This window comes from Nicotiana tabacum, chromosome 15 (genome assembly GCF_000715075.1).
Source record: "Nicotiana tabacum cultivar K326 chromosome 15, ASM71507v2, whole genome shotgun sequence".
Lineage (NCBI taxonomy): Eukaryota > Viridiplantae > Streptophyta > Magnoliopsida > Solanales > Solanaceae > Nicotiana > Nicotiana tabacum.
The window spans coordinates 21,669,201-21,697,035 of record NC_134094.1 but is presented as its reverse complement, the minus strand read 5'-3'; the positions used below and the strand labels follow the sequence as shown (position 1 = coordinate 21,697,035).

The 27,835-nt window shown below is 37.5% G+C and overlaps 1 protein-coding gene across 9 annotated transcripts; it reads right to left on the bottom strand.

Annotated features, from left to right (window-relative positions):
- Positions 1 to 4,647: 4,647 nt before the first annotated feature.
- On the bottom strand, positions 4,648 to 23,787 carry LOC107832755 (uncharacterized). Of its 9 annotated transcripts, none has more exons than XM_075230657.1 (11): positions 23,608 to 23,787; positions 23,383 to 23,506; positions 16,993 to 17,557; positions 16,651 to 16,885; positions 11,232 to 16,579; positions 9,558 to 10,338; positions 8,753 to 9,438; positions 6,489 to 6,624; positions 5,654 to 5,735; positions 5,454 to 5,565; positions 4,648 to 5,146 (listed from the first exon to the last, which is right to left on the bottom strand). In XM_075230657.1, exons 5-10 carry the CDS (start codon positions 16,569 to 16,571, stop codon positions 5,463 to 5,465), a joined length of 7,128 nt encoding a protein of 2,375 aa, XP_075086758.1. In that variant the 5' UTR covers positions 16,572 to 16,579; positions 16,651 to 16,885; positions 16,993 to 17,557; positions 23,383 to 23,506; positions 23,608 to 23,787; the 3' UTR covers positions 4,648 to 5,146; positions 5,454 to 5,462. The 9 variants fall into 9 exon arrangements, with proteins under 9 accessions (XP_075086758.1, XP_075086756.1, XP_075086753.1 ...); XM_075230655.1 differs by having other exon boundaries at positions 16,651 to 16,896; positions 16,997 to 17,557; XM_075230652.1 differs by having other exon boundaries at positions 16,997 to 17,557.
- Between the last annotated feature and the right edge of the window lie 4,048 nt (positions 23,788 to 27,835).

The following is a 27,835-nucleotide window of genomic DNA, read 5'->3' as shown; positions in this document are numbered from 1 at the left end:
TGTGGTATAATTATGAGGATAATATCGGAAGTCGGCTTTGAAATTGGCTATAGTTCTTGTAGAAGGAACGAGAGCTCCATGACTTGATGGTCTAATGAATGGTTATGAATTCGGTATGTTTCTTTCATCATCGGTATTGTACGAAGGTTTTAGAATGAGGGTTTGTCTGATATGAGGTTTATTACTGGCACTGGATTGATTTGAGTCGATACTGTGATTTGAAATCATTGCTTCGAGCATTCGAGCTATGCGGTATTTGAATTTGAGTATTTGAGTTATGGTTACGGCTTTTGGTACAGATTGTTCAGACATATACGGTATGTAGAGGCAAACTTCTCATCTTATAGGAAATTTCGGATGTTGGAAATTTGATTCAAAGGCTTGTGGGCTAGGTTGAATTGAGAAATTTCAGTTATGCTGTGCTATCAGACTTGTATGGGATATGGTGACATGGGATCACCCCCGGGTATGTACATGTGAAAGCTACACAGCGATTTGATGGCTTTTGGAACAACTCTGGGCACGTTCGAGGACGAACGTATGTTTAAGTGGGGGAGGATGTAACGACCCGATCGGTCTTTTTAAATATTTGCACTTCGCTCAGTTGTTTGAGGGCATGAGTAGCTCTGTATGATGTACTTTGACTTGTGTGAGTCGTCGATTTTGGGTCGCAGGTATTTCAGAATCGAATTGGAAGAAGGAATTTCATTGTTGAAACTTTAAATTGGGAGAGTTGACCAAAATTTAACTCTTTAGAATTTGACCTCGGATTGGAATTTTGATGGTTCTGTTATCTTTATTAGGTGATTTTATACTTAGAAGTGCGTTCGGAATGTGATTTGGAGGTCCGTGATAGAATTAGGCTTGAATTGGCAAAATTGGAAATTTGGCGATTTTAGTCGGCAGTGGAAAATTTGATATCGGGGTCGGAATGAAATTCCGGAAGTTGGAGTTGATTCGTAGTGTCATTTGTGACATGTGTGCAACATTTGAGGTCATTCGGACGTGGTTTGGTTGGTTTCGGCATCGGTTGCCGAATTTGGAAATTTAGAAGTACTTAGGCTTGAATCCGAGGGTAATTTGGTGTTTGAATGTTGTTTTGAGTGATTCGAAGGTTCGACTAAGTTTGTATGTTGATATAGGATTTGTTGGTATTTTTGGTTGAAGTCCCGAGAGCCTCGGGATGATTTCGGAAGGTTAACGGGAAGTTTAAAGTTAGAAAAATGCAGTTGGTGCTGCTGTTCTGGTGTGGCCGCACCTGCGGGTTGGGAACCGTAGGTGCGACTTTCGCATGTGCGGAATTTAGTCGTAGGTGCGGGGTTTGGAAGCCTGGGGTTTTATCGCAGAAGCGAATGAGGGGTCGCACCTGCGAGACCGCAAGTGCGAAGAGGTGATTGTAGGTGCGGGTTTTAGGACCTTAAGTGACTTCCGCAGATGCGGACTTTTGGGCGCAGAAGCGGAGGCCGCAGGTGTGCTATCTGGACCGCAGATGCAGTTTTGCTGGGCAGAAAGGTATAAATTGAACCCTTCGTGAATTTTTGGTCATTCTTCACAATTTCAACTCGGTTTTTGGAGCTTTTGGAGGGTTTTGAAGAGGGAATCAAGAGGATTTCATTGAGGTAAGTTACTTGAGCCTCATACTCGTATATATGGTGATTTTTTCGTTGTTTAATCATTGTAATTAGTGAAAATGAGGGGTTAGAGCTTGGAATATTTGGAGAGAAATTTAAGGATTTGAAAGACCAAACGATGTCGGATTTTGATGAATTTGGCATGGTTAGACTCGTGAGTGAATGAGCTTTCTAGTTTTGTGAATTTTATCGGATTTCGAGACGTTAGATCGGGGGCCGGGTTTGAGCCAATTTCGGGTTTTGGTCTAATTTTGACGCTTTTCTTGTGGAATTCATTCCATTAGCGTATATTGACGGTATTGTACTTATTATGAACAGATTTGGAGCATTTGGAGGTCGAGTCCAGAGGTAAGAGCATTGCGGGGTAGAGATTTGACCGGTTTAAGGTAAGTAACGATTGTAAATCTAGTCCTGAGGGTATGAAACCCCGGATTTTGTATCATTCTACTATTTTTAGTGACGCACATGCTAGGTGACGGACGTGTGGGCGTGCACTGTTGGGAATTTATGACTTGGTCCATCCCGTAGCAACTGTAAAGTTGCATACTTTGTTGAAACAATATGATACTTATATGTTTTAGAAAGAATTTCTGTAAATTGGACTGAATGCCATATTTGGGCCTTGCGCCAATGCTGTTTGGAGCCTTAGGGGCTGTTTCTTACCATCCTCTCATTGTTTTCGATTGAGAATCTATACTCAGTCATGTTTATACTTATTTACCGCATAACTCAGTTTTATGACTCTATTTTGATGCATATTAAAGTTTGGGGCCGAATGCCCTGTTTTACTGAAATGCCCGAGTGGCTTGAGAGGTTTATGACTGAGTGAGGCTGAGGGCCTGATTTATGAGGATGAGTGTGGATCAGGGCTGCCCGCCTGCAGCATATTTATGGCTGAGTGAGGCCAAGGGCCTGATTTGTGAGGATGAGTGTGGATCGGAGCTGCCCGCCTGCAACATACTTTATTATTATAGCACGTGAGTTGTCCGTGCAGATTATAGCGCTTGGGCTGAAGGAGCCCCTCCGGAGTCTGTACATACCCCCAGTGAACGCAGGTACCTACTGAGTGCGAGTGCCGAGTCCTGAGTGACTGGGAGGCATGAGTGATTATGAGGTATGCCCGAGTGGCAAGAGTGATTGTGAGGTATGCCCGAGTGGCACGAGTGACTGTGAGATTTTTCCGAGGGGCTGTTTATGAGTGATGTTTTGCCCAAGGGGCTGTTTATGATTTCATCATTTTTGCTCACCTTTGCATTGAGCCTTTGTTTGAAAAACTGTTGGAAAAATATCTTTAAATGATTTTTTACTGCAACCGGGTTTAAACGAGATGATTTGATTCAAACACTGATTTTTAAAGCATGTTGTACTTTACTGAAATTTCATGATATGAATGTTATATGCTTTATTGCTCGTCACTACTGCTCAGTCTTTATTTATTGTTGTTACTTACTGAGTTGGCGTACTCACGTTACTCCCTGCACCTTGTGTGCAGATCCAGGTGTAGCCGGACACGGTAGCGGTTGTTGATTTTTTTCTGGTTACAGATTTTCTCGGAGATAGCAAGGTAGTTGTTGGCGATCGCAGCCCCTGCTCTTCTCCCTCTTATCTTCCTCTAGTTATATTTAGCTATTTTCCAGGCTGAGTTAGCCTTGATGTTGTTAGACAGATTGTAGTAGATGCTCATGACTAGTGACACCCCGATGTCGCGCTTTTGTTTTCCGCACTTTTATTTTCTTTGATTTGAACTCCTTAAATGAAGGTTCTATGTTAAATAACACTGAAATTATCTTTGAAATAAAAATATCGGTATTGTTTGGAAATGAGTCGGCTTGCCTAGTTCCACGATAGGCGCCATCACGACAGGTTAGGTTTTTGGGTCGTGACATAGTAATTCCAAAATTGTATGTAAATTGAACATTAATATTACATTTAACTTTTTCATGCTCTGATTAATTGTTTGTCATGAATATGATAATTTTTCCTAGATCAATCTCATTCTCTAAACCTAAGTGTCATTGGTGATTACCAAACAAGGTATGCCATCATGTTATGCTCTACATGCTTAACATGATAATTCAAAGTTATTGAGACCATTAATCATAAACTTTAATTAACTTTTTAAAAAATGGATATAATTTTAAAATCCATAATTTAAATCTTTTCTATTTATGGTATTATTTAGGGAACTTTATGAGAAACTAGATGAAGATGTTGTTAATTCTGGTAGAAGAATTTTTATGAGATGTTTGATTCAAGCATGAATGACAAATATGGTTGTAGTTTCTCCCCTTAATATCGTGATGTTATCAACTATTTATGTGAAAATGGCGATACAATATAAAGTGTTGTACAAATTCTTTAATTTAACATGGTAATTATTTTTTGAGTGATGTTTATATATTATGTCTCTTTCTTGATCACTTCATTTGGGTTCACACTTGAGAAGCGTAAACTCATATCTAAAAACTCTAATTTGAATAGAAGTATTGATATTTGTAATTTAAATCTATTTATATAATTAATTTTTGTATGCTTATACATGAAAAAGCTTATCTCTACTAATTGAATTTCTAAAAAAATGTTCTGTAAATACATTAACGTTCTTTATGACCGCGCAAAGTGCGAAAAATTCACTAGTGTAACTAAATCATCAGTATAAGAACGACAGTTATATTCAATACAGAAGTTGCAAAAGGAGAACATTTTAACAATTTAATCCTACTTGAGAGGTGCCAAAACTTATATTGGGACTGCTAGGGGTGTTGACCTAACATAAAATTTTGTATAGTATATAGTATAAACGGGGAGATTAACAGCATTAAAATTTTGTAGCAAACAGGAAAATGTAAATAGATGGTCAGTAGGTACAATATGAAGATCCAGATTTACATACATCTAATTCAGTGCTGCAAAGCTTCTGCCCATCCAAGAATGTCTTTTAAACAACTAAACAGTATGATCACTCACATGAAACATTTAATGAATGTAAAATATAAGGACAAGAAAAGTCGTACACTTCACATAATTTCCCATTTCATCATAATATAATCCCCACCAAAATCGAACTCATGTTAACAGAGGTCAATTCCAACATTTTTGTGCTCAATTTCTCCTGTATGTGGCTGCACCCAAACCTAAAACCTAAAGGACAAAAAACAATGCTGTAGTACGAGAAGCAACCTACACATTTCTTATTAAGAAAAACTGTTAACAAATGGGTTACACATCTTTGATTGTGATGTCACTAATCTAATTTTTCCATCCATGTGCCCCTACTGCTATGAAATCTCATATTTGGATACACTGCTATGGATTGCCTATATGAATACAACCAAGAACGTGATTCACAAAAAAACATAACAAATCACAAATTCCTGGTTGAGCAAAATAATGAATTATCAGCCAAAATCTAGCCAAACTAACTTGGATGATTTACAGAAAATTGTGAAGACATCAGTGCACTATCTTGCCCGTGACTCCACAACTAATCACAGTGAGAAAATCAGACAACGGGCCTGCAGAATATGGAAACAATTAGCAAACTGTATTTCATCACTCGATAAGAAATTAAGGCATGTTAGGTGTTCAATTCTCACTATTGGAAAGAGATTAGTTAAACAAGGCAGTCATAATTGCATTCCAAGATTCCTAAACTCCAGTCTCTTCAAATTCAAAGTTAAAATAATGAGGATCTTATTATCATTTTATTTAGGCGACTTAATTCTCCACATACAGCAAGAAGAAAGCTGTAAAGACAACCCAATACTAGGAGCAAGGTACAACAGAAAACAAAAGGAGGGGAGACGAGATGAGAGAACTGACCGATTCTTCTCATACTGCAAATGTCGCAAGAAGAGCATGCAACACAAACCAATAGATGATCACACTAAGCCGTAGAACAGGCTGCCGCATTAATGTCCGATCACAAGATACCCTAGAATTCAGACACAATATGGCTTTTGTTAGATAACAAAAATTTCAAATGCATAGAAAATGAAAGCAAGGGATGAAATTTGTCATACCATAGACCATCTATCATGTCAGTTATGGGTCTTGTAAACCGTGGGACAATCCTTGATGTCGTTAGCGACTTGAAACCATGAGCTGAGAGGAAAGAAAGGTGTTATCAGCAGTCTGAAGATGTGAATACCAACCAAACCACCCTTCAAAAGGTATAAGGGGAAGAAGACTTCGGGAATGAATGTAACTAAGACAAAACAGGTAAATTTAGCACTAATCTAGGGATTTCATCTTCAATACAAACAAAGATTCTAACAGAAAGCTCTACAACCACATATATACAAATGAAAAAAAAAAAAACAATACCCTCTTCCACACCCTGTGACCTACTGTGACATACCACCCCGAAGAAAAAAGGAAAGGAAAGAAAAGAGAAAAAGGAATTTAGTTGTCAACCAATCATCAGAGTACTTTCTTAACAACATAATGTCTTTCTAAGATTATCTATCATCAGGAAAACTCAATCTAGTGCCCATCAAGAATGAGAATAAGCAAAATAAAAGAGAGATCTGACAAAGCATGAAACACAAGGTTAAAGAAGCGAAACCATCGAGATTATATAAGAGCAGAAAAAATGTTATACGAAGATATGATGTTTGAAAAAACCTTCATGCGTTATGCCACAGCCTAACAAAGCCGCCTTCCGCAACCACAGTGAAAGTAAGCTCAACCTCCAACCATTTGACATTAGAATCAATATTGGAGTCAACTTACTATATAACCGGAGTAACAAGATAATAGAATACAGTAAACATGTTTACCAATCAAAAAGAATGTTATCAAACAATCACACTTCAATGTTGATTCTTCAAATATACTAGCAATAGAAGTCATTACCCTTATCATCATCTTCATCTTCTAGTTTCCCACTCTCAGGATCCACATCTATAGCAACAGCTACTTGGTCATTATTAGTTTTGCGCAAACTGCGAACTTGAGATGCAACAGTTCCAGGCATTACCCTTTTGTTGGCCTGCATTTGAAGAGCAGAAGAAAATAGTGCCAATAAGTACACCGATCAAAAAAACAACAATAATGCCAAGTATAGCTGCAAGAACATGATGCTTAGCCACATAATACTAAAGATATTATTAGAGATGAAATACAAAGACCTTTCAGGGCTAATCCATAGCATGCTATTATCATTTTCCAATTCTTTCTATACAAAGCAGAGTCTTACTACAGGTCCATAGCTTGGTGATATTAAATTAGTATTCAACATCTTGAATCTGAAAAAATTAACTTTCTCTACCATCATAAACGTTTGAAAATACATTTCAACTTCCTTTTGCTGTTATATTATATTGATAGAAATCCTGTAAAAACCAGCGATTAAACGCAAGGTCACTGTCACACATAATAATCCATATTAGCCAAGCACTACTAGATAATCATTACTACCACTACCGTCATCCAAGAATGTGTACTCATTCGTTCTGAAATCAAAACTCAAAAAAGTTTACATATGTATATAATGAAGCCATCCTTAAAAAGAGAGACTTGGGCATGTGAAAGGCTGATAATAGAATCTGTGTTCAAATGTTGCCCAAATCCAGTTAAAACCCAGAGTAGACCATACAGATTCTAACCGATGATGAGTTAGACCATCCGCATCAATGGATAAGAGGAAAAGCAGAGAGTCAGAAACCGTGTGTCTTTGTTGTGTATCAAACCAAACCCAAACAAAACTTCACAAACAGCCCCCAAACTTTTAAAGGTTATCATTTTGATCCTCACTTTTTCAACTTGTTTTTAAATATATACTTCATTAATGATCCCTTCCATCTTCTGCTATTGTCCAAAAATGCAAAATAACTATTTATCTTCCTTAAGTTTTGTAATATTGTTTGATGTTAAAATATCAATACTAGTCTATATTAGTATTTCTTTAGGATCACTGAAGCAATGGTCCATATTTTTACATAGTAGAGGATTGTTACAGTTTCCTGTCTCCAAAAGAACCAATCTATACACATTTGTTTTCTAAAACTTTTCTCTAGACACAATAATCCAAACAAAAATTTCCCTCAAGAAGAAGATCTCCGGAAACTCTCACATCAAATATAGAGCTCCAGATTTCCTGGGAAGTGATTCTTTAATTTCCCTCAAGAAGAAGATCTCCGGAAACTCTCACATCAAATATAGAGCTCCAGATTTCCTGGGAAGTGATTCTTTTTTTTAAGTCGGAAGTGACTTTATTGTTTTCCTCCAGAACTCAAACTTTAGTAAAGATTGTCATGAAGTACATATATACTTAGAACAGAATGATGTGGAGAGCAGACTCAATAAGCATCCTCAGAAATTCATTTATTAGCACATCCTTCCCACGTTCTCCTTCCACCAAAGGAGGACAACGGCAGTCTGTTTAGTTATTGAGAATCATCGGCAGACATGATCTCATTCTAATATATCCCACACCTTTTAGCATCTTTCTTTTTTCTCAAGAGCACCTATTCCTCCTTTTGCTAGCTTTTCCCAGAAATTTCCCAGGATCATTTTTTTTTTTTTTTTGGAAAGGTACGTACATTCCCCTGAATCAGTTCTTTCAGGAAATCTTGGTAACGGAGAGCCACAAAATCTTGCAGCATTTGGCATTTGTATTTTTCATGTCCTACATTTCACCTCATTGCGGATATGAACTTTAAATTTCCAGTTCACTGATATGTAAATCCCTTTGGCTTATCTAATTTAATGTAAATCCTACCTGCTTCCAGTTTGACCTAGTTCATATCAAAAGCTAATGTTCCCTCTAAGGCGTCTGTACAAGACTGACAATAGAATAGACGATTTTGTTCAAAGTACAAGAGCTCATCCAATAGGTATATGATGATAATATGAAACAAATCACTTGCTAATTCTTGTACTACTGATATGCTGGATCTTTGTCGTAGTTTTAGTTAATTACTAGATGGAGAATAAGGAACAGTAATCAAGCATATTCAGATTTTGAAGACAAGTATCTACAAAACAAATAAATCTTTTAATATGCTTCACTTTAATTGGCTGATATGTAATATTATCAATTATAAAACAGTTAGGCAGCTTGATGGAACCAAAAAATAAAATTGATGAAATAGAACGAAATAAATGAAATGACATACCACTGGCTCTATCTCTATAATTTCCGACGTAGAATTTACTAGTTGCCCCATGTCACTGGCCCCTCGAAGCATGGTTAATTGAGATTCCTTGTCACGCAAAGAGTTCTCAAGAAATTCTTCTTTCCTAACCAGCTGTTCTACTTTATCTTTCTCAACTTTCAACATTAAATCTCTCGTCTGTGCCAGTGCACGCAGATCCTCCAGCTCAGATACCACAGACACGACCTGCTTCTCTAACATTTCCTTATATTCATGGATCTGGCTAATTTTTGCATCATCATAATTCATATCATGCGTCTGGACTCGGGAAATCATTTTGTCAACCCATGACAAAAAGTCACGGATTTCATCAGTATTTCTTTTGCTACCCATCTGAGCAGAAGCTATTGCATCATTAGTGCATCTTGTAACTTCTTGCCTCAAGAAAGAAATCTCTGTATCTCGCTCTTGTAATTGTGACTGAAGATTCTCAACCTCAGACAAAAGGCTTTCAGATAGTTGATGAAGTTCATCAAATTTGCTTACTGTAACAGAAAGCTTCTTCATAATCTTCCCGCGGGAAACTTCAAGGTTCTCCATATCTTTATTTTTTTGAAGTAGGACTCTCTCCATTTCTTCAATCTTGTTTGTCATGTCTTCCATTTGGGCCTCCTCCTCATCGAGTGCTTGCATCAGTGCCTCATTTTCTATAGTCATACAAAATAGAAAATACTTCTAGAAGTCAGAGTTTGGTTGAAAGCTGATAACAAACAAAAGAATTAAGTTCAAAATTTCAAATGCTGGAAATTGAGCTCAATAAAATCACCTTGTTCCTTTGCAGCTAGCATGTCTTCAAGTGCTTTAACTCTTAACTGTAAGTCAGCAAAGCTGGACTCCTGATCTTGCAGTTCTTTTATCCTGTGTGCCAGAGAATCTCGCTCCTCCTCCATCAGGTCCACCTTCCTGTGTAAATCATTCATCTGAGATTTTGCTATTTGAAGCTCTTGTGAATAACTCTTTGAAACAGATTCAGCTTCCTTAATCTGACTAACAAGTTCTGCACAAATTTTTTCTCTCTGTATATCCTTCTCCTGAAGTTCTTTCTGAAGATTTGATATAGCAGCTCTCATATCCTTTTGGCCAACTTCAGCAATATCACTTTGCAGACTCATAATATCTTTCACAGCCATGAATAATTTCTCTATTACTGACCTAATACCTTCCTCAGAAAACTGGTCAGTCTTCTCAGCTAAATCATTTCCTTCAGCTAAACTTCGATACACTGAATTGATTTTGGAAGCTCCAGTAGCTAAGCTGTTTCCAGCCAATTCGGATTTTCTGCTTTCAATTTCCATGACCAAAGTGGTACAAGCTTCATAAAGCATAGCATTGTATCTTTGCACAGTAAACAATTCTGCATCTTTCTCCTTTTGAATAGATTCTAACCGCATCACGTCTGTCTTCAACGAATTTGAGTGCTGCTTATGGTAGGATATTTCTTCATGTATGGTTCTTAATATCTCAGATATATGGGCAGTTTCTTCATGCAATAAATGGGAATGCCTGTTTAACTTTACGTTGATAGAACCAATTTCTTTATTGAAAACCTGCAGCAAGTACACAAACATTCTTACTTCAATAGTCCTTTCAGTTCTCCATCATCTAAGCATTTGGAGGAGGAATATATATTGAAACAAAAAGTTGAAAAAGATCTGTGAAAACCTAGAATATTCTTTAAGGAGAGAATGACAGATGAGGATGAAAAGCACAATAGAAAGCAATGAGAACAAACTATGGAAGCAGGAAATGTGTAATACAGAACAGTCATCTGGTACTACAAGATCAGAAGGGAACACACTGGTACAAAATCAACAAAAACTGCTATGTATCAGTACCAGTGAATTTCACAAGGTCTGACGCTAACAAGATTTACTAATATATGTCTGGTAAATTTCTCAGACATATAGGAAGAGATTCTGGACCTTATACTAGTCATTTTCTCCTTATTTTTCTATACTAATTGCAAGGGAGATTAGAAAAGTGTGACGAAATAATGTATTTCCTTTCCTTGTCCCACAAAAAATAAGAATCTTTTTTTCCTTCACCAAAATATTTGGAGATCAACTACCTTAGCAAACTTCAAATAGTGAAGCATGTCCTACAATGTATGTTCCCAGCCCAGAATCAATGTTAAGAGGAAATCCACTTTTAATCAGCCTTAATTAGATTATCGAAATTCTTAACTATTCAAAGATGCCACATCATCATATAAACTAGGTTAAAAAGCTGATTGGAAATTTTTAAACTTTCCAAAAAAATGAAAAATCTTCAAATCAACCCGCAGAAAGAAGTAAGCTATTTTCTTGATAATCTTTTGCTAGCTTATTCATGGAACAACTGGAAAGTGATAGACTTGATAGTTGATATTGCTCAGCCCCAAAGAAATTTATAAGCATTCAAAATAAGACAAGTGACATGAAATGACATAAAACTGTGGTACCTTGTTTTCCGCTTCTGCAAAGTTAAGGCCACTTGAAGCATCAGTCACATGTAGAGAAAAGTGATTTTGATCAGTTGGTTCTAGGCATACTTTCATACTAGAACCGAGATTGCGCATAGTCTCCAAATCCATGGATAGAACATCATTGAGCAAACGGTCAAATACAAATAGATCCTCCCTTAGCCGATCCACACCAGATTTTAGCATCGTGATTTCAGCTAATTGGTTCTTTCTTTCTTCTGAGTGAGCAAAAGATAGCTTTTCTAAATGTGCAAGAGCCTCATGTTTGGCAACTTCAGCAGATTCTTTTTGCTTGGACAGTTCAAAGAGTTCACTCTGAGACTTTGTTAGCTCCTCTTGTAGCCCATCATTTCTTTCTTGCACCTCATTTAACTCTGCAAGAAGTAGCTCAGCTGCTCTTTTAGATTTTTTTGCTTCATGTTCGGAAGAAGTAAGAGCTGACTGCAAATCATGGCATAATTGCCCAACAGTTTTTAGCTTCTCGACAGGATCACCAATGTTAGACCCAACATTAACATCATCCAGAGCACTCAAAATCATGCTCAAGGTACAGTCTTTTTCTGCCAATTGATCTCTCAGGATTGAGCTCTCAGATTCTACGGTCTTTATCCTCTCCTGGAATACAGATAAATCTTTTTTCTTTTGTTCATAGTCTGAAATAGCATTTTCCTGCAACTTGATCTCGGATTTTAAGCGCTCCACTTCACCATTCAACTCTTCAATTAATTGCTTCAAGCTGTCCCGATGTTGCACCAAGGACTTGCCTTTCCTAACTGCAACATTCAATTTTTCTCTTAAAGAAGATGACTTCTGTTCCTCCTGACTGAGTAGATCTTGCATTTCTTTATTTTTGATACCTAATTCTTCAAGTTCACGAACCAATGATTGATTAGTCAACACAATATTCTCCCTCTCCTCCTTCAAGGACAACAAGTCGCTGAGAGCATCCTCCAATTTTCTGCTGAGAGCACCTCCATCTGCATCTTCAGCACACCTGACATTACTTTCTCTCTTTTCTTCATGAGAGAGATCAGCCCCTTTATCAACATGCTCATGTGTTGACTCGGACTCAGAAGGTAAAGAAAGAGCGGTATACTTCTCTATAAGCTTCCTAAGTAACTGTTCCAAAGCTTCAGTGCTACCAGAGCTAAATAACGCATCATCTGTCTCAGAATTCGGAAGGACATCTTTGACCATATCTCCTAATCTTCTTATTTCACCTTCAAGATGATGAATACGCTCCTCTGCTCCAAGCATTTCGTTCAGTTTCTTCTGCAAGTCACCTACTCTGCTCCGCAAATCATCATTAGTTATGTCAGATTGGGCAGTTTTCCTTGACATTTCCTCATAATCAAAGTTAAGAGACTCCAAATTCTTCAAAAGCAACTCTTTCTCACTGACAACCAATTGATATGCATTCTCAAGCTCAGATATTTTTCTGCGTGACTCTTCCAGTTCAGCGCTTGCTGATGCAAATAATGATTCAAAATTATCATACTTTTGTTGGAGAGAGTTGTACTGGTTTTGAGTTTCTGAAAACGCAAGCATTAACCAACCAATCCGATCTTCTGGCTCCATAGATCTCAAGTGTGAAGGCATATCTATCCCGTCCAAGATCTCTTCCCACTTCTGAACAAGGTTGTTTCTTTCCATCAAGGATTGTTCAAGCATCTCATTTTGTTCTGCCAACCCATAAAACTTGCCCTGGAGCTCCTCAAATCTTCTTCTAAGGTCTTCGGAAGATCCCAAGTTTGACTGTGCCGCCTCTTTCCATCCATCAGTGAGTGCATATCCAGCATCAGAGTATGATCCTCCAATAGAGCTCTTCTGATCCCATTCAGCCAGATGCAAAGAGTTCCCAGCAACTGACTTTGCCAACCAATCAACTTTTTCAATGATATCCTTTGAATGGAAATGCTCCGGAAGCTCCAAATCTTCTAAAATCTCCTCTACTCTCTGAAGAACAGAGTCTTTGAGAAGGAATGACTCCCTTAATGCAGTAGCAGAGTTGCGAATGTATGAGAGTTCAGATTCCAAAGCTTCCATGCGCTCACCTGCCTCCGAATAGGTCTTGAGTTTCATTTCAACTTCCTGAAGCCTTGCATCTTTCAATTGCAACTCCTCAGAGCATTTCTGCAGTTCAGAGGATGTGTCTGCAAGAGATTGTTTAAGACTGTCACGCTGCACAATCAAACCTTTGCCTTTGGTGACTGCTATGCCAAGCTTCTCTCTTAGAGCTGACACCCGTTGCTCAGACTGTTCAATATCAGCAACTTTCTCTTGATATTGCGAACCAATAGCTACAACCTCTTCCTCAGCTCTCTTCAAACTTTCCCTAAGGACAACAACTTCATTTTCACATTGAACAAGTAACAAGCTCAAGTGATCCATTTGTCCCTGCAGATCAATCACTTGTGCTTCCTTGGAAGCATATTCCATCCTGGACAACCTCGCATGTTCAGTTGCCTCTTTACACTTCTGAACTAGGAGAGAGATCAGGGACTCTAGACAGGATACTGGGTCATTAACGTTGGTTTCAAAGCTATCCAAAGCAATGACTCCTTCAACCACTTGAACCATCTTTAAAATAGAATCGGATTCAAGGGATCTTTTGCTCAGTTCTTCAAAATCATTTGTCCTGGCCATCAACTCAGACTTCAGTTTTCCATTTACAAATTCAACTTGTGCTTTCTCATCAAGAAACCTTTGCAACTGCTCCAGTAGGGAATCAAAAGCACCAGGATGAGAAAGATCTACTGATTTCTCAGGATCGTCAACTTCAGCTTCTTGTAGATGCCCTGGCGTTTCATTCACAAGTTTCTTGAGGTTACTATAAATCTTATGCATAAGGCTGGCAGACCTTTCATTTTCAACTTGCAAGAAGTCTAACTTCTCATTGACTTCACGGGAGGTACTCATTGACTCATGGCGAGAAGCTTCAACTTGATCCTGCAATGCCTCAATCACATTGATGGCAGCATCTATAGATGCAGCAGTACGGCTACTTAAGTTTATGCACCCTAGACCATGGTCTATTCTTGACGGCAAAGAGGAGCCAACAGTCTCAACAGACAAATCTAGCCTCCGAAGTGTCTGAAAAACCTGATCAATTGTAGAGTTCCATTCTTCTCGAAGTATTGATCCTCTGTCAGCAACTTCCCTATAAAGAGCTTCTACCTGATTAGAGATATCAGAACCCATCTCTTTGCAGCTTTCACGCATTTCACCCAGCTGATTTTGCAAAATAGATAGTTTTTCCTGATAGCTGCTAAGATTCCCCTTTAACTTATTGTTCTCAGATTTTGCGGCGATTTCTTGCTTGCGCAAAGCTTCATTTAGGACCCTAATTTCTCCCTCCTTTTCTTTAGCATTCCAGAAACATCCCCCTAAAGATTCATTGAAAACCATTAGCTCAACGTTTGCTCCTTCCAAAAGATCAATATGTTCATTCAGAGACTGGCATTTGGCCCTGAGTTCTTCAGCAGCAACCACAGCAGCTGTTTTGCAGCTCTTCTCTCCCTCAAGAAATTGGTAGCCGTTGCCAGCTTCCAACACCAAATCTTTCAGCAACGCTCTTAATGTTTTTGTTAGCCCTTGAATTAGCACATATGGATCTCCATCTGTTTGATTTTCAAATGACTGAAGCTCCTCTGGGTGGTGCTCGTCATCATGGTCCTTTGGCTCAAAAGCTTGAATAAGTTTTGACACACCAGGTGAAACCGCTTTACCAGATGACCTACTCATAGAAGCTGACTGAGAGTGCATATCTCCAATTGCTTTCTCAAGTTTTTCAAGTACTCTCTCTGCCTCCTCCTCGTGTCTTTTCATAACTCCAAACCATTTTGAACCATCATCATCAATCAGATTTGCGGGTGCAGAGCTAGACTGGCAAGAAACTTCAAGTTGAGGTCCAGCTTCCCTAGATTGATATGCAAAGCTACTTTGGTTAGGTGACTCTGTCTTCATCACTTCAAACAACTCCAAGCTTCTCTTCAGATGCATGTTCTTCTCGGTTAGTTGTTCAATACGCAGAGTTGAGTCTTTCAGGTCATCTTCCGCCTTATTGCACGAGTTCTTATATTCTGCCAACTGAAATGACTGTTTCTCAGACTCAGAGAGAAAATACTTATTCTGCTCCTCAAGCTTGTTTCTCTCTTCCATCAAATGCCCTTTTGCTTCGGCCACTTCCATCTGCAGAGCTTCAGCTAGAGACTTGGACTCCTTAAATTCCAACCCTAGATTCTCAGTTTCACTGAGCAAAGACTGTTTTTCCTCCTGAAGCTGTTTTTTTGCTTCTTTTACAGATATCAAGGTCTCATTTACATTCTTGTTCTCAACCTGAAGAGCTTCCACAACATTTTTGTGATCCGACATTTGAGTGAGCAGTTTCTCATTCTCACTGAGTAGGTGCTCCTTCTCTCCATCAAGTTTCCTTTTCTCCTCACTCAAAGAAGTGAAATTCTCTGACAACTCTGCATTTTCCAACTGCAGTGATCCGAACAAAGTTTTAGACTGTGCTAGCTCTGTTCTCAGTTTTTCATTCTCAAAAACAAGATTCTCCTTCTCCTCCAAAAGCTTCTTATTCTCTTCAGATAACAAATTAAGGCTTCCTATTAAGCTCTCATTTCGAACCTGTAAAGTTGCCACCAAATTCCTGCAGTCAACCATCTCAGAAGACAGACTTGCATTTTCACCAAGTGATGTATCCAAATTAGTCTGCAATTCATTTATTCTTTCAGAAAGTTCTCCAACCTCACCTTTAGAAACGTGAACCTGCTTTTGGAGGCCATCCCTTTCAGATACAATCAATTGAAATTCAGTTCTCAACTGCGCAAGCTGATCAGCAAGGATATCATTCTTCTCTCCAAGGTCATTCAATGAAGCTTTGGCCGCAGATATTTGATCAGTCAATGTATGATGTTGACGACTGAGTTCCATCTGAAGTTCTGACTCTTCAGCTAGCTGCAAACAAGAGACATCTTTTACAAGACTTGCTAGGTATAGCTGTTCTTTGAGCTTCTCAAAATCGTCAAAAAGCTTCGAAGAAGGTGCATTTGGAGCTGATTCTCTGCACGTGAGCAAGAACCTAAAGCCATCTTCATCAAGGTCTCGTACCACCTCCGCCAGCTGATACAAGCTAATATAACTTTCATCTGACCTCGATGAGATGTTCACCATTTTATTTTTTACAGAATCCCCAGAAACAATATCTATGGAGTCAGAAATTTGAATATTATCCCTGTAATTTTCATATTCACCAGCACTCGAAGGCCTTTCTAGTTTTTCTTCCTCGTGCAAACCAGAAGCTGCATCTTCCATCTGATGACCTACCATTTGAGAAATTATTAAAGAGAGTTCATCCATTCAGGTAAAAAATCAAGAGTAGTTGGATGCCTACCACTGTCCTCAGCTATTTCTGCATTTTGAGTTGCTAAAACAGCTGATAGAACATTATTTGGCTCGCTGACTTGAATGTATTCAGCTTTTGTTTCCTCATTGCCCTCATCTCCCACTAGAGTGGCTGTCTGGCTAATAGAAGTCTCAGTTGATTCGTTCAAAGGGAGCTTCTTGTCTCCTTCAATCTCTACCTCACTGCTTGAATCAACTTGCTTCGAACCTGAATTATGTGATTCCTGCATTGTCCCTACCCAGCAACAATGAGACTTTCATTATAGGCAAATACACACAATTGGATATATGACATGCAAAAGGGCATGGATGTCAAGAGAGAAGGCACAACCTACATCTGATACCTGCTCCGATACATGCGGCCTTTCCACTTCTACTTGGTGAGCAACTGCTTCATCAGCACTGGAATAAGATGAGAAATCAACAGGAACATCCGTTGTGGAACTTTTAGCGGAAACATCAGAAGCAATAATTCTGGGAGCTTCCAAATACGCGTCTGTTACATCTTGGATTACCATTTTGGCATTAGCATGTTCAGAAATTGAAGATGAACCAACAATATCCCGATCACCAGAATCTGAATTCAAAGAAGCTTCAGGTTCACCAGCATCCTCTTTTACCAGCTTGCCACTGGCTGATGTCATTTCAACTGTTTCAACGTTGAGCGACTCATCAAGAGGAGGAGCTTCAGCATGTGTTACTGAGACATCCTTTCTGGTAAGTGACTCCGAGGAAGTAGGAGTGCCATCACCTCTGTGAAGTGGTTTTTCTTCATCAGGAACTTGATCTGACTTTGCCGTCACGTTAACAAGATCTGGAGTAACATCACTGCCAGATTTACTGGCGTTACTTGATTTACCACCTTTACCGTCTTTCTTCTGTCTAAATTGTTGAAGCTGGTAAACATAAGAATATCACATTAATTAAATCTGAATAAATCGGAATAGATTTAATTTACGAAAGAGATCATACAGAACACTATGAAAGCCATAAAATCTTTTTAATCTGAGTTTCCTCCAATACTAGCACAGGCACAAGACATGAGTGTCATAAGTCCTATAACACATTGAGTCACCCATGAACATGTGAAATCTTCCAAAATTATGTAGACATAATTTTCTTTTTCAAATCAGTTTACATACACACATACACACAGAGAGACCATAAATATTTCATTAAATTATCTTGATAAATAAAAGAACATACCAAACAAACTTTATTAGCTTGTAATGCCTCACACCACAAAACAAGTCCCGGAAGAAGAGAGTGCTGAGACTATATGGCCGAAGTAAAGAAGGCTACCTCATCCCGAAGAAGTGTATGGTGATGCGGTAAAACAAGGGTAGTTGGGCATGCAAAGCGGAGGGTTACAGCGCACGTGAGAATTAAAGCACCACTGTAAATCCCATGCCGGTGCGATATTTTCGAGATTTTCTTGTGTTTTTACACTGTAACTATATAAGCTTCAACCCTAATGTATATTAAAGATTTTTGACAGCTCTTAGCAGTCCATGGAAAGAAGAAAAGAATATTAGGGTGAACCCAATCAAGATCATGATTCTTCAAGACTCGAAAGTAAGATATTTTTCTTTTTTGATCGGCGAGATACAAACGTTAAACTCTAATCTTGTGAGATTGGGTTGAGTTGCATCATGAGTTTTCCTAGCTTCGAGATCAACTCATAATTATTGTTGGGTTTAGTAAGGATTAAGAATAATTTAGTAGAATTTTAGGGCAATCCTATATTACCACTCATAATGATCATATCCCCAATTCTCCATTTAAAAAAATGATAAAATCCCCAATTCTCTTGTAGTTTCAACAAATTATAGAAATTATCGTGTGGATAGTGCAGTTAGGAGTAAAAAGAGTTCAAGAGCTTTTAAGGTTGATAACCCTACTTATAGCCCAATTTTTCATAACTAGCATAAAGCAAGAGATGTATTTTTTTATTATTCATAAAGCAAGAGATATATAACGTTTTGATTAAAGTATTATGCTTGAAAAGCATGCTGGGACGAGCGTATAGTAGATATAAGCCTTAAGTGTTCGCTGCTTAAAGTATTTCTTTTTTGGGAAGAATTAAATAAAAACATTATAAGCAGCAAACACACTATTGCTTTTCAACTTTTGCTCAAAGAGTTGGAATAGCCCAGAGATTTCCTATCTTCACTCAGGAGGGGAATAGCTCAGATTTACGGTCATGTTCCCCTATGGAGTGATGTATCTAGTACCTATGCTTTTCAACTTTTGCTTTTTTCTCTTTTGGGGATAAAACAATACAACAACAACAACAACATACCCAGTATTATCCCACACCGTGGGGTCTGGAGAGAGTAGTGTGTACACAGACCTTACCCCTACCTTGTGAGGATAGAGATGTTGTTTCCAATAGACCATCGGCTCAAGAAAGCATAAGCACTACATTAATAAAAATATAGACAAGAAGGGATGGCACCAAAAAGTCATATAAAAACAGAATAAAAACAACAAGATAGTAAGGTAATCAACAATGAAAGAAAATAACGGTTAGTCATAAAAATCTACTATCAACAGAAAGCGAGACTGCGTACGAATACTACTGTTATGAACACTCTAGACTACCTACCCTACTACCCTAATCCTCGACCTCCACACCTTCCTATCAAGGGTCATGTCCTCGGTCAGCTGAAGCTGCGGCAAGGCTTGCCTAATCACCTCTCCCCACTTCTTCTTCAGCTTACCTCTACCTCTCCGTAGGCCCTCCAATGTCAACCTCTCACACCTCCTCACTGGGGCGTCTGTGCTGCTACTCCTAACATGACCAAACCACCTAAGCCGCGCTTCCTCGCATCTTGTCCTCAATAGGGGGCCACACCCACCTTGTCGCGAATAACCTCATTCCTAATCCTATCTAACCTGGTGTGCATCCATCTCACACCAAGTAGGTGTTAAAAATCGATACATAAATTTACCCACAGTCATCTACTATCTCAATGATCTGGACGTGTAGTTATCTCCTCTTTACACCAAAATAATATATGAAGTTTGATAAAGAAATTGATGCAATTTAAAATTGTTTCAACATCCTGGAATATTCTCTTATTTCTTTCATTCCAAATTCCTCATTTTCCTCTATACATCACGAGCAGGTGTCGGAATTCCATATTAAGCTATGTTGCGCGGACTCTCCAAAATGACGCAGCACCCGTTTCGGATCCTCCAAAAATACACTACATTTGAAGGATCCAACACGCACCTGGCGACATTTTCGGAGAGTACGAGCAACATAGGTATTAAGAAGATTCATCATCATTAAACTATTTCAAGTACAACTAAATCCTCATCTATTATCTAGGCTTAGGATTGGCTATACTTCTCTGATTTCTCTAATTTTATATATTTTACAACTGCAATTATACAGCTTAGACAAACAACTCTTTTAATGGCGATGGTGTCCGAGCCATCTTGAACACAACTCAACTATTACATCAGGTTACTTGCTACCTCCCACAAGCGGAAACTTTGTCCAATTCTCAAAGGTTTTTTGTTTCTTTCTCTGTTTTTTCCCTCTATTTATAATGGTGGTATTTGGTTCAGTTTGTGCGCAGCTTGACTATTCCACCTGGTATGTGCTACGTCCCATCAGCATACCAGGTAATTGTGCCCGAGCCCGCAAGGTAGATGGGAAAAATCCACCTAGTGCTTTTTACAGCTTAGCAGCTGGCATGAACTATGGCTGTCCAACGGGACGGGACGTCCCGTCCCGTCCCACTTAATTTTAAACGGGATGTCCCCATGTTAAACGAGACACGGGATGGGACGGGATGGCCATTTCGTCCGGTTTATCCCGTCCCGTCCCGTCCCGCGTCCCTTTTTTTTTAAATTATAGCCGTTGGGCAACGGCTATAATTGCAAAAATAGCCATTCCCAACGGCCAAAAACGGCCATATTTGGCCCCCACTCCCAACGGCCAAAAACGGCCATATTTGGCCCCCTACATGTGAAATATGTAAGCAACGATTTGTGCACACCAAAAGTGGTGGGACGGGGGGCTTATCTAGGCACTTAGGTAGGGACCACAAAGCTTTATGGATACAAGCTAAAATAGAAGCCGGACAAATACCGGATCCTAGCACTGGTACTAGCACTCCTAGTATATCTGGCGGGGGTTCTAATTTTTTACAACAACAGCTTGACCCTGCTTCTGGTACGATTTTACGCCCATATAACAAAGATAGAGATCGTGAGAACTTAGCAAAAATGGTAGCTGTATGTGGCTTACCTTTTACCTTTCCTTCTCACCCTGCTTTTGTTCATTATATACAAGAAACTTATAATCCTTCTTTTCAAGGTTTTCCTAAGACTACAGTTAGAAATGATGTTTTTAAATTTCAAACCGAATATCTTCAGTATATTCGTTGTGTATTTTTTCACTTAGATTGTAAAGTGTCCATCACATCTGATATAGGTCGTAGTCCTAATGGTTGTGATTATTTAACTGTTACATGTCATTGGGTTGATCATCACTTGAACATGCAAAAACGTATTATTGGTTATAAATTTGTTGATTCAAAACACACTGGAGCATATATTGCAACTACTGTTCTACAAATACTTGATTTTTATGGACTCATTGATAAAGTTTTAACTATCACCTTAGATAATGCTTCTGCTAACACAACTACAGCAACTAGTTTAAGAACTAGATTTTGTCCAATTAATCCGGCAATTTTTCATGTTAGATGTGTATGCCATATTTTTAACTTGGTTGTAAAAGATGGTATTAATTTATTTTCTGATGCTTGTAGTAAAGTACAACATGCTTGCGGCTATATTTTTCGGGCTAATAAAGCGAGTAGAATTCGTGAATTTGCTCAACAATGTGCTAGTGCTAACCTTCCATATAGGAAAGTTCCAAAAGATGTTTGTACCAGGTGGAATTCTACTTATGAAATGCTTAAAGTTGCTTATGATTATCGGGTGCCTATACAAAAGGTATTTAATATGCATAATGGTATTCCCGCTGATCAAATTGTTGATTCTGATTGGGATCAGATCAAAGAGCTTACTAAATTTTTAGAAAATTTTTATTATGCTACAAAACAATTTTCTAGTATATATTATCCTACTATTACACAAATATTATGGTATATTTGTGGAATTTCTATTGTATTTGGTAAGTATAAAACTAATCCAACTTATGCACCGGCCATTAATGAAATGATTGCAAAATTTAAAAAGTATTTTTCCCTATTCCCCAAGTTTATTTAATTTCTACTATACTTAACCCATCTTTAAAATTAAGAGGTGCAAAGGGACTTGTTCGTAAAATTTATGAGAATTTAGCAATTCAAGAAAATGAACAACCATCTCTCGAAGAATGCCAAGCAAACATATATTCTTATGTTAGATCAATGTTTGATAAATATAAATCTATGGAAACAACAGGCAGTGAAACTGCTCCTTCTACTTCTAAGTCTAGAGTAGAAGTTCTATGGGAAGATATGGATGATATAACAGGTTTTGATTCCTCTATTGATGATGAACTTGATTCTTATCTTAATCAAGGATTGGAAAGTATTAAAGACGAAGAAGGCAACGAACAACTTTTGGCATGGTGGAGGAAGCGTGGCAAGGCTTTTCCAACACTTTCCATAATGACCCGAGATATCCTTGCTATTCAAGCATCATCAGTAGCATCGGAGAGTGCTTTTAGCGCGGCAAGATTTCAAATCGGAGATCATAGACATTCATTAGCGGAGGACAGCCTAGAGATTTCCGTATTATTCAGAGATTGGATTAATTCAGAAAGAAGAAATCTTGGTTTTGAAAAATTAACCACTAGGAAAGAAGAAGAATACAATGAGATACTTAGCACTGGGAGCGATGACGGCATGGAACTCATGGAACATCAATCAACATTGCCAATTCCAGAACAATGTCCGAGAGAAATTATAGATAAGTTACAACGAAGTTATATAGGAGCTTACAAATATTAGTATGATAATTTTTTATTGGCTACTAAGAGGCCTAGTTCAAAGTTCAAACAGAACCCTTCCTAGAAGGTGGCTGCATAGTGCTCTTCAAAAGAATTATATTTGTATGTGAGATTTGAAAGTTCTATTAATAAAATAAAAGGCTCTAAGCGTTGAATTTGTTTTATGAATTCTCTTACACTCGAAATTATATTAAATAAATTATAACTCTATTATATATTTATAATTGCTAGAATATTTTATTACAAGTCTTTTGTTTTAATATTTTATAATTCTTTACTTAGTTTCCTAATTTTTGTTTAATTTTTAAATTTATTGAATAAGTCAAAAAACTAGATGTTGTAAACTTTAAAAACTTAGTCATTGCCAAAAGAATATACATTGTCAAACTCAATGCTTAAATAATTTTTTTTAAAATGGCATTTAAGGCCCGCGAACCCGTCCCGTCCCGTTTGTTAGCGGGATGGGATGGGCCTACCGTCCCGTCCCGTCCCGTTTGTTAGCGGGACGGGATGGGCCTACCGTTTCATCCCGTTTGTCCCGTCCCGTTAATTTTGTCCCGTCCCGTCCCGTTGGACAGCCATAGCATGAACACACCGGCTATTTCACTAGGTATCTTCGCCTCCCATCAGCCCAGGTACCGAATCACGCTGCCCAGTGCCCACCAAGGCTTAGTCAAATGGTAAAAACCCATCTAGTGTTTTAAAACTGTGCAAAATAAAAAAGAGTACGGAAATGGTTACCTTTTTGCGACCGGCAGCAAGCAGATCGGTTCGGCTCTTATTCTTGTCCATCCGATCCGATCCGATACAGCTGCAATTCTTTTAGTTAATGCTCTTTTAACACCATTACCCTTCAACAATCGAACTGTAAGAAAATCAAAAATTCAGATAAACTATCAAAATAGCCCTAATTCAAAAGATTGAAATACAGGAAATTAAATTAAATTAAATGAACGATTCATATACCTTTCGAATTCTATATTTGAATCGCAAGAAAAAAAAATCTGTATTGAATCTCAATTCTATTCTATTCTGAATACATAAATATATTTCTTCTGTTTTTCTTTTCCTTCTCTTTTGGGCTATGAATTCGTTATGAGTTTTTGTTTGAGAAGAGTGAAGACGACGCTGATTATCTTTAGATCTGACGCAAAGGTGGTTGGTTGCTGGTGAAAATTGGGTAGGCCCAGCTTTCAGTTACAATGGGCCTGTCAACCGTAAGACTACAAATGACCCGTACCCGGCCCATTTTTAATTGACATGGGTTGGGAAAATATTCATATTAAATTAGAAAATAAGAAAAGAAATAAAATGGACACAGGACGATGAAGGAAACTCATTTTCCTTAAGGAAAAGGAATTGCACTGGCGTTTGAAGATTGAAGTTTCGTTAGAAATTAATCGGTCGTGGTTACTAAAAATAGTTGTCTCAAATTATATGTTACTTTAGAAGTTCAAGAAAGAATTGATTATCTTTTTTTCTTTTTTACCCTTAGTGACAATTATCCTTGAAGATTACAAATACCCTAATTATGAATAACTTTGTTCAAATACCAATGAAAAAAGATTAAATATTAAGACATGAATAAGGGTAAAGTAGTCAAAATTATATCTTAATTAATTTTTCTTGAGAAACGTGTACAAAAGAATCATGACAGATAATATGGGATAGAGGGAGTAGCATGCTTGGCCAAGCTTTTCCAAAACCAAAAATACTTTTTTTCTCAAAGTTAAATATTTGGCCAAATTTTTAGAAAAGAAAAAAAAAGTGATTTTGAGTAGAAGCAGTTTTGGAGAAGTAGAATAAAATAGCTTCTTTCTGTAAGTACTTTTTTGAAAAATACTTTTATGAAAAATACACTTAAAAATACTTTTTTACAGCTTGGCCAAACACCAATTGATGTTTAGAAGTGTTTTTCAAATTAATTAGCCAAACACAAATTGCTTCACGCAAAAAGTACTTTTGAGAAAAATACTTTTTAAAAAAAAAATACTTCTCAAAATAAGTCGATTTTAAAAGCTTGGCCAAACAAGTTATAAGTATGCAAAAGTCAAACATAAATGATGTATTCTTTTGTTATAATAACTAACATTTTGACACACATGAGATAGTTGAAAAAGAAAAGGGAGAAATAGCCTTCTCCTTGAGTATTTTACACAAATATAATCTTTCACGAGTCATTTGGCCGGTGAGATAAGGAATAATAATTCAGGGATTGTGGGATTATTTTATCCGTTTTGATTGAATTTTCAAATTCGTAATTAGCCGTGATGACCCGATAGGTCATCTTTAAATTTAATAAATTATTTGTGTGTTCTTAGATCTCAAATAGCACTATTCATTATTCCTCGACTTGCATGCGCAGTCTGTATAATTTTCCGAAAAGTTTTTATGTAAAAAATAGATTAAAATGTGAAATAGAGTTTTAAAACTCACTTAAGTTGGCTTCGGTCAATATATTTAGAAAACGAACCTGAATCAGTATTTTGACAGCTTCGGTAGGTCTGTATCGTGATTTTGGGACTTGGGCGTATGCCCGAAATTGAATTTAGAGGTCCCTAACTCAAATTATCGCCATTTAACGAAAAACTAGAAATATAAAGGCTAAAGATTTTCAAAGTTTGACCGCGGAGTTGACTTTATTGATATTGGACTCAGATTGAGATTTCAAAAATTGAAATAGTTTCGTTATATCATTTATGACTTGTGTGTCAAATTTGAAGTCATTCTGGATTCATTTAACATGTTTTGGCACAAGTTTTGTAAATAAAAATGTTTGAAACTCATAAGTCTGAATCGATGTGTGAATTGTAATTTCAGTATTGTTTGACGTGATTTGAAACCCCGAGTAAGTCCGTATTATGTTTCGGGACTTGTTGGAATATTCGGACGGGGTCCCGAGGGGCTCGGGTGAGTTTCGGGGTGGTTTCGGACTATTTCTAAGCCATTTTTAGTTGCTGGTTTTTAGCTATAGCAGTGTGCTATGTGATAGCGGGTAATTTTTCGCGATCACGATGAGTAAAATAGGAGAAATTGACCAGTACTTCGCGGTCGCGGATGACCTTTCGCAATCGTGTAGAGGAAACTTCTACTGCACTGACCCGACTTTATAAGCTTATATCTCGCAATTTATAAGGAATTTGGAGATGATTCAAAAAGGAAAGTTGTATCTCTTTGAGTCTAGTTTTCATAAAAGTAAACCATGTTACATTTGGAGTTGTGTATAAAAAGGTATGGTTATTATACTATAAGTTGTCCGAAAAGATGTTTGGAAATCGCGAAGAAGAAATTTGTGTTGCACAGGGTTGACTGTGGCAGCTCATATCTCAAAATCTATAATGAATTGGGAGATGACAAAAACATAAAAGTTGTAGATCTTGGTGTCTAGTTTTCAGAAAGATAGACTATTTATTATTTTGAGTTTTGTACAAAACTTTATGACTATTATACTAGAGGTTATCCAGAAGAGTTGGAGAAGGCTGTTGGAAAAATTTGTCCTTCGCGGTTGTGGGAGAATGGCCGCGATCGCATAGAGTAAAAATTGCTGGAAAAACTTTTTGTGCTTCGCGATGGTGGGAGTTTGGTCGCAATCGCATAGGGTAAATGACTGGACAACATGACTTAAGTTCTGGAAATGGGATTTCGCCCCATTTTTCATTATTCACGATTTTGAGCTCGGGTAAGGCGATGTTTGGGCGATTTTTACGGAAAAATATTGGGGTAAGTGTTCCTTATCCTATATTGATTATATTTCATGATTTCATACTCATTTACATCATGAATCCGTAAATTTATGGAAGAAAAATTAAATTTTTATAAAATCTTCCAAAAATATAAAATGAAGATTTGAAAGTCAATCTAATGTTGGAATTCGATAATTTTTGTATGGTTGAACTCGTATCGAAACGGGTGTTCGGATTTCATGAGTATTTCTAGGATTCGAGAAGTGGGTCTCACTGTCGATTTTTAAAATTTATTTCGGATTTTAATCCAGAAAATTAGTAAATTCATATGGAATTAATTCATACGATTCGTGTTGAGTATATTGAATTGTTTGTGACTAAGTTTGAAGCTTTCGGACACGAATTCGCGAGGCAAAGGTTTATTAAAATATTAAAATTGATTGCGAAGCGAGGTAAGTGTCGTGGTTAACCTTGACTTGAGGGAATAAAACCTTTGAATTATTTGTTATGTAAAATTCATGTGGACGACGTATAGGCGAGGTGACGAGTGTCTATACATCGTCAAATTAATTATTTGCATAATTATTTAAAAATCATAATCTATTTTAAAACACGAATTAATTGTTAGAATAATTGTTTCTCTCATATTCCTTGTCAAATATTAATTCTTGAATTCATTCAATAATTGTTACATGCTTTTTTGATTTATTTGTCTTAATTGTTACTTGACATTTAGCATATTAAATATGAAATTGCCTATCTTCTTCCTGATTTTTCACAATTAATTGCTACTTATCATTACTTATTTCCTGAATAAATTATACTCATTGTATGCTTTGTTGCCTAATAATTTTTTATTGAATGTGGTATTTATTGGAGTATTTTTATTATATTTAAGAGTTGTTAATTTATATTGTTGGAGCGGGTTGCACGCCGCAACAAATTATATTTTAAGTTTATATTGTTGGAGCGGGTTGTACGCCGCAACGGAAATGAAAAGAAATATATTGGGGGATCGGGTTGCACGCTGCAACAGATTATATTTTTAAGTTTATATTGTTGGAGCGGGTTGCACGCTGCAATAGAAAATTATTGAAGAATTATATTGTTGGAGCGGGTTGCACACCGCAACGGAAACTGATTGAAATAATAATTGGTTATGACTATCGAGTTGGCTTCAACTGTTGAAATGAGTTACCTGTTTTATTTCTATTATTGTTGTTATTACTATTATTGCGTACATGTTAATGTAAGTGACCTGCCTTAGCCTCGTCACTATTTCGTCGAAGTTAGGCTCGGCACTTACAGAGTACATGGGGTCGGTTGTACTCATACTACACTCTGCACTTCTTGTGCAGATTTTGGAGTTGGTCCTAGTGACGTACCATAGACTTGCTCGGATTTCAGCTACCCAGAGGAGACTTTAGATATAACTGCACAGTGTCCGCAGTTCCGAAGTCCCCTTCTACTTTATTTTTATGTTGTGTGCTTTCTTTCAGACAACTTTATTT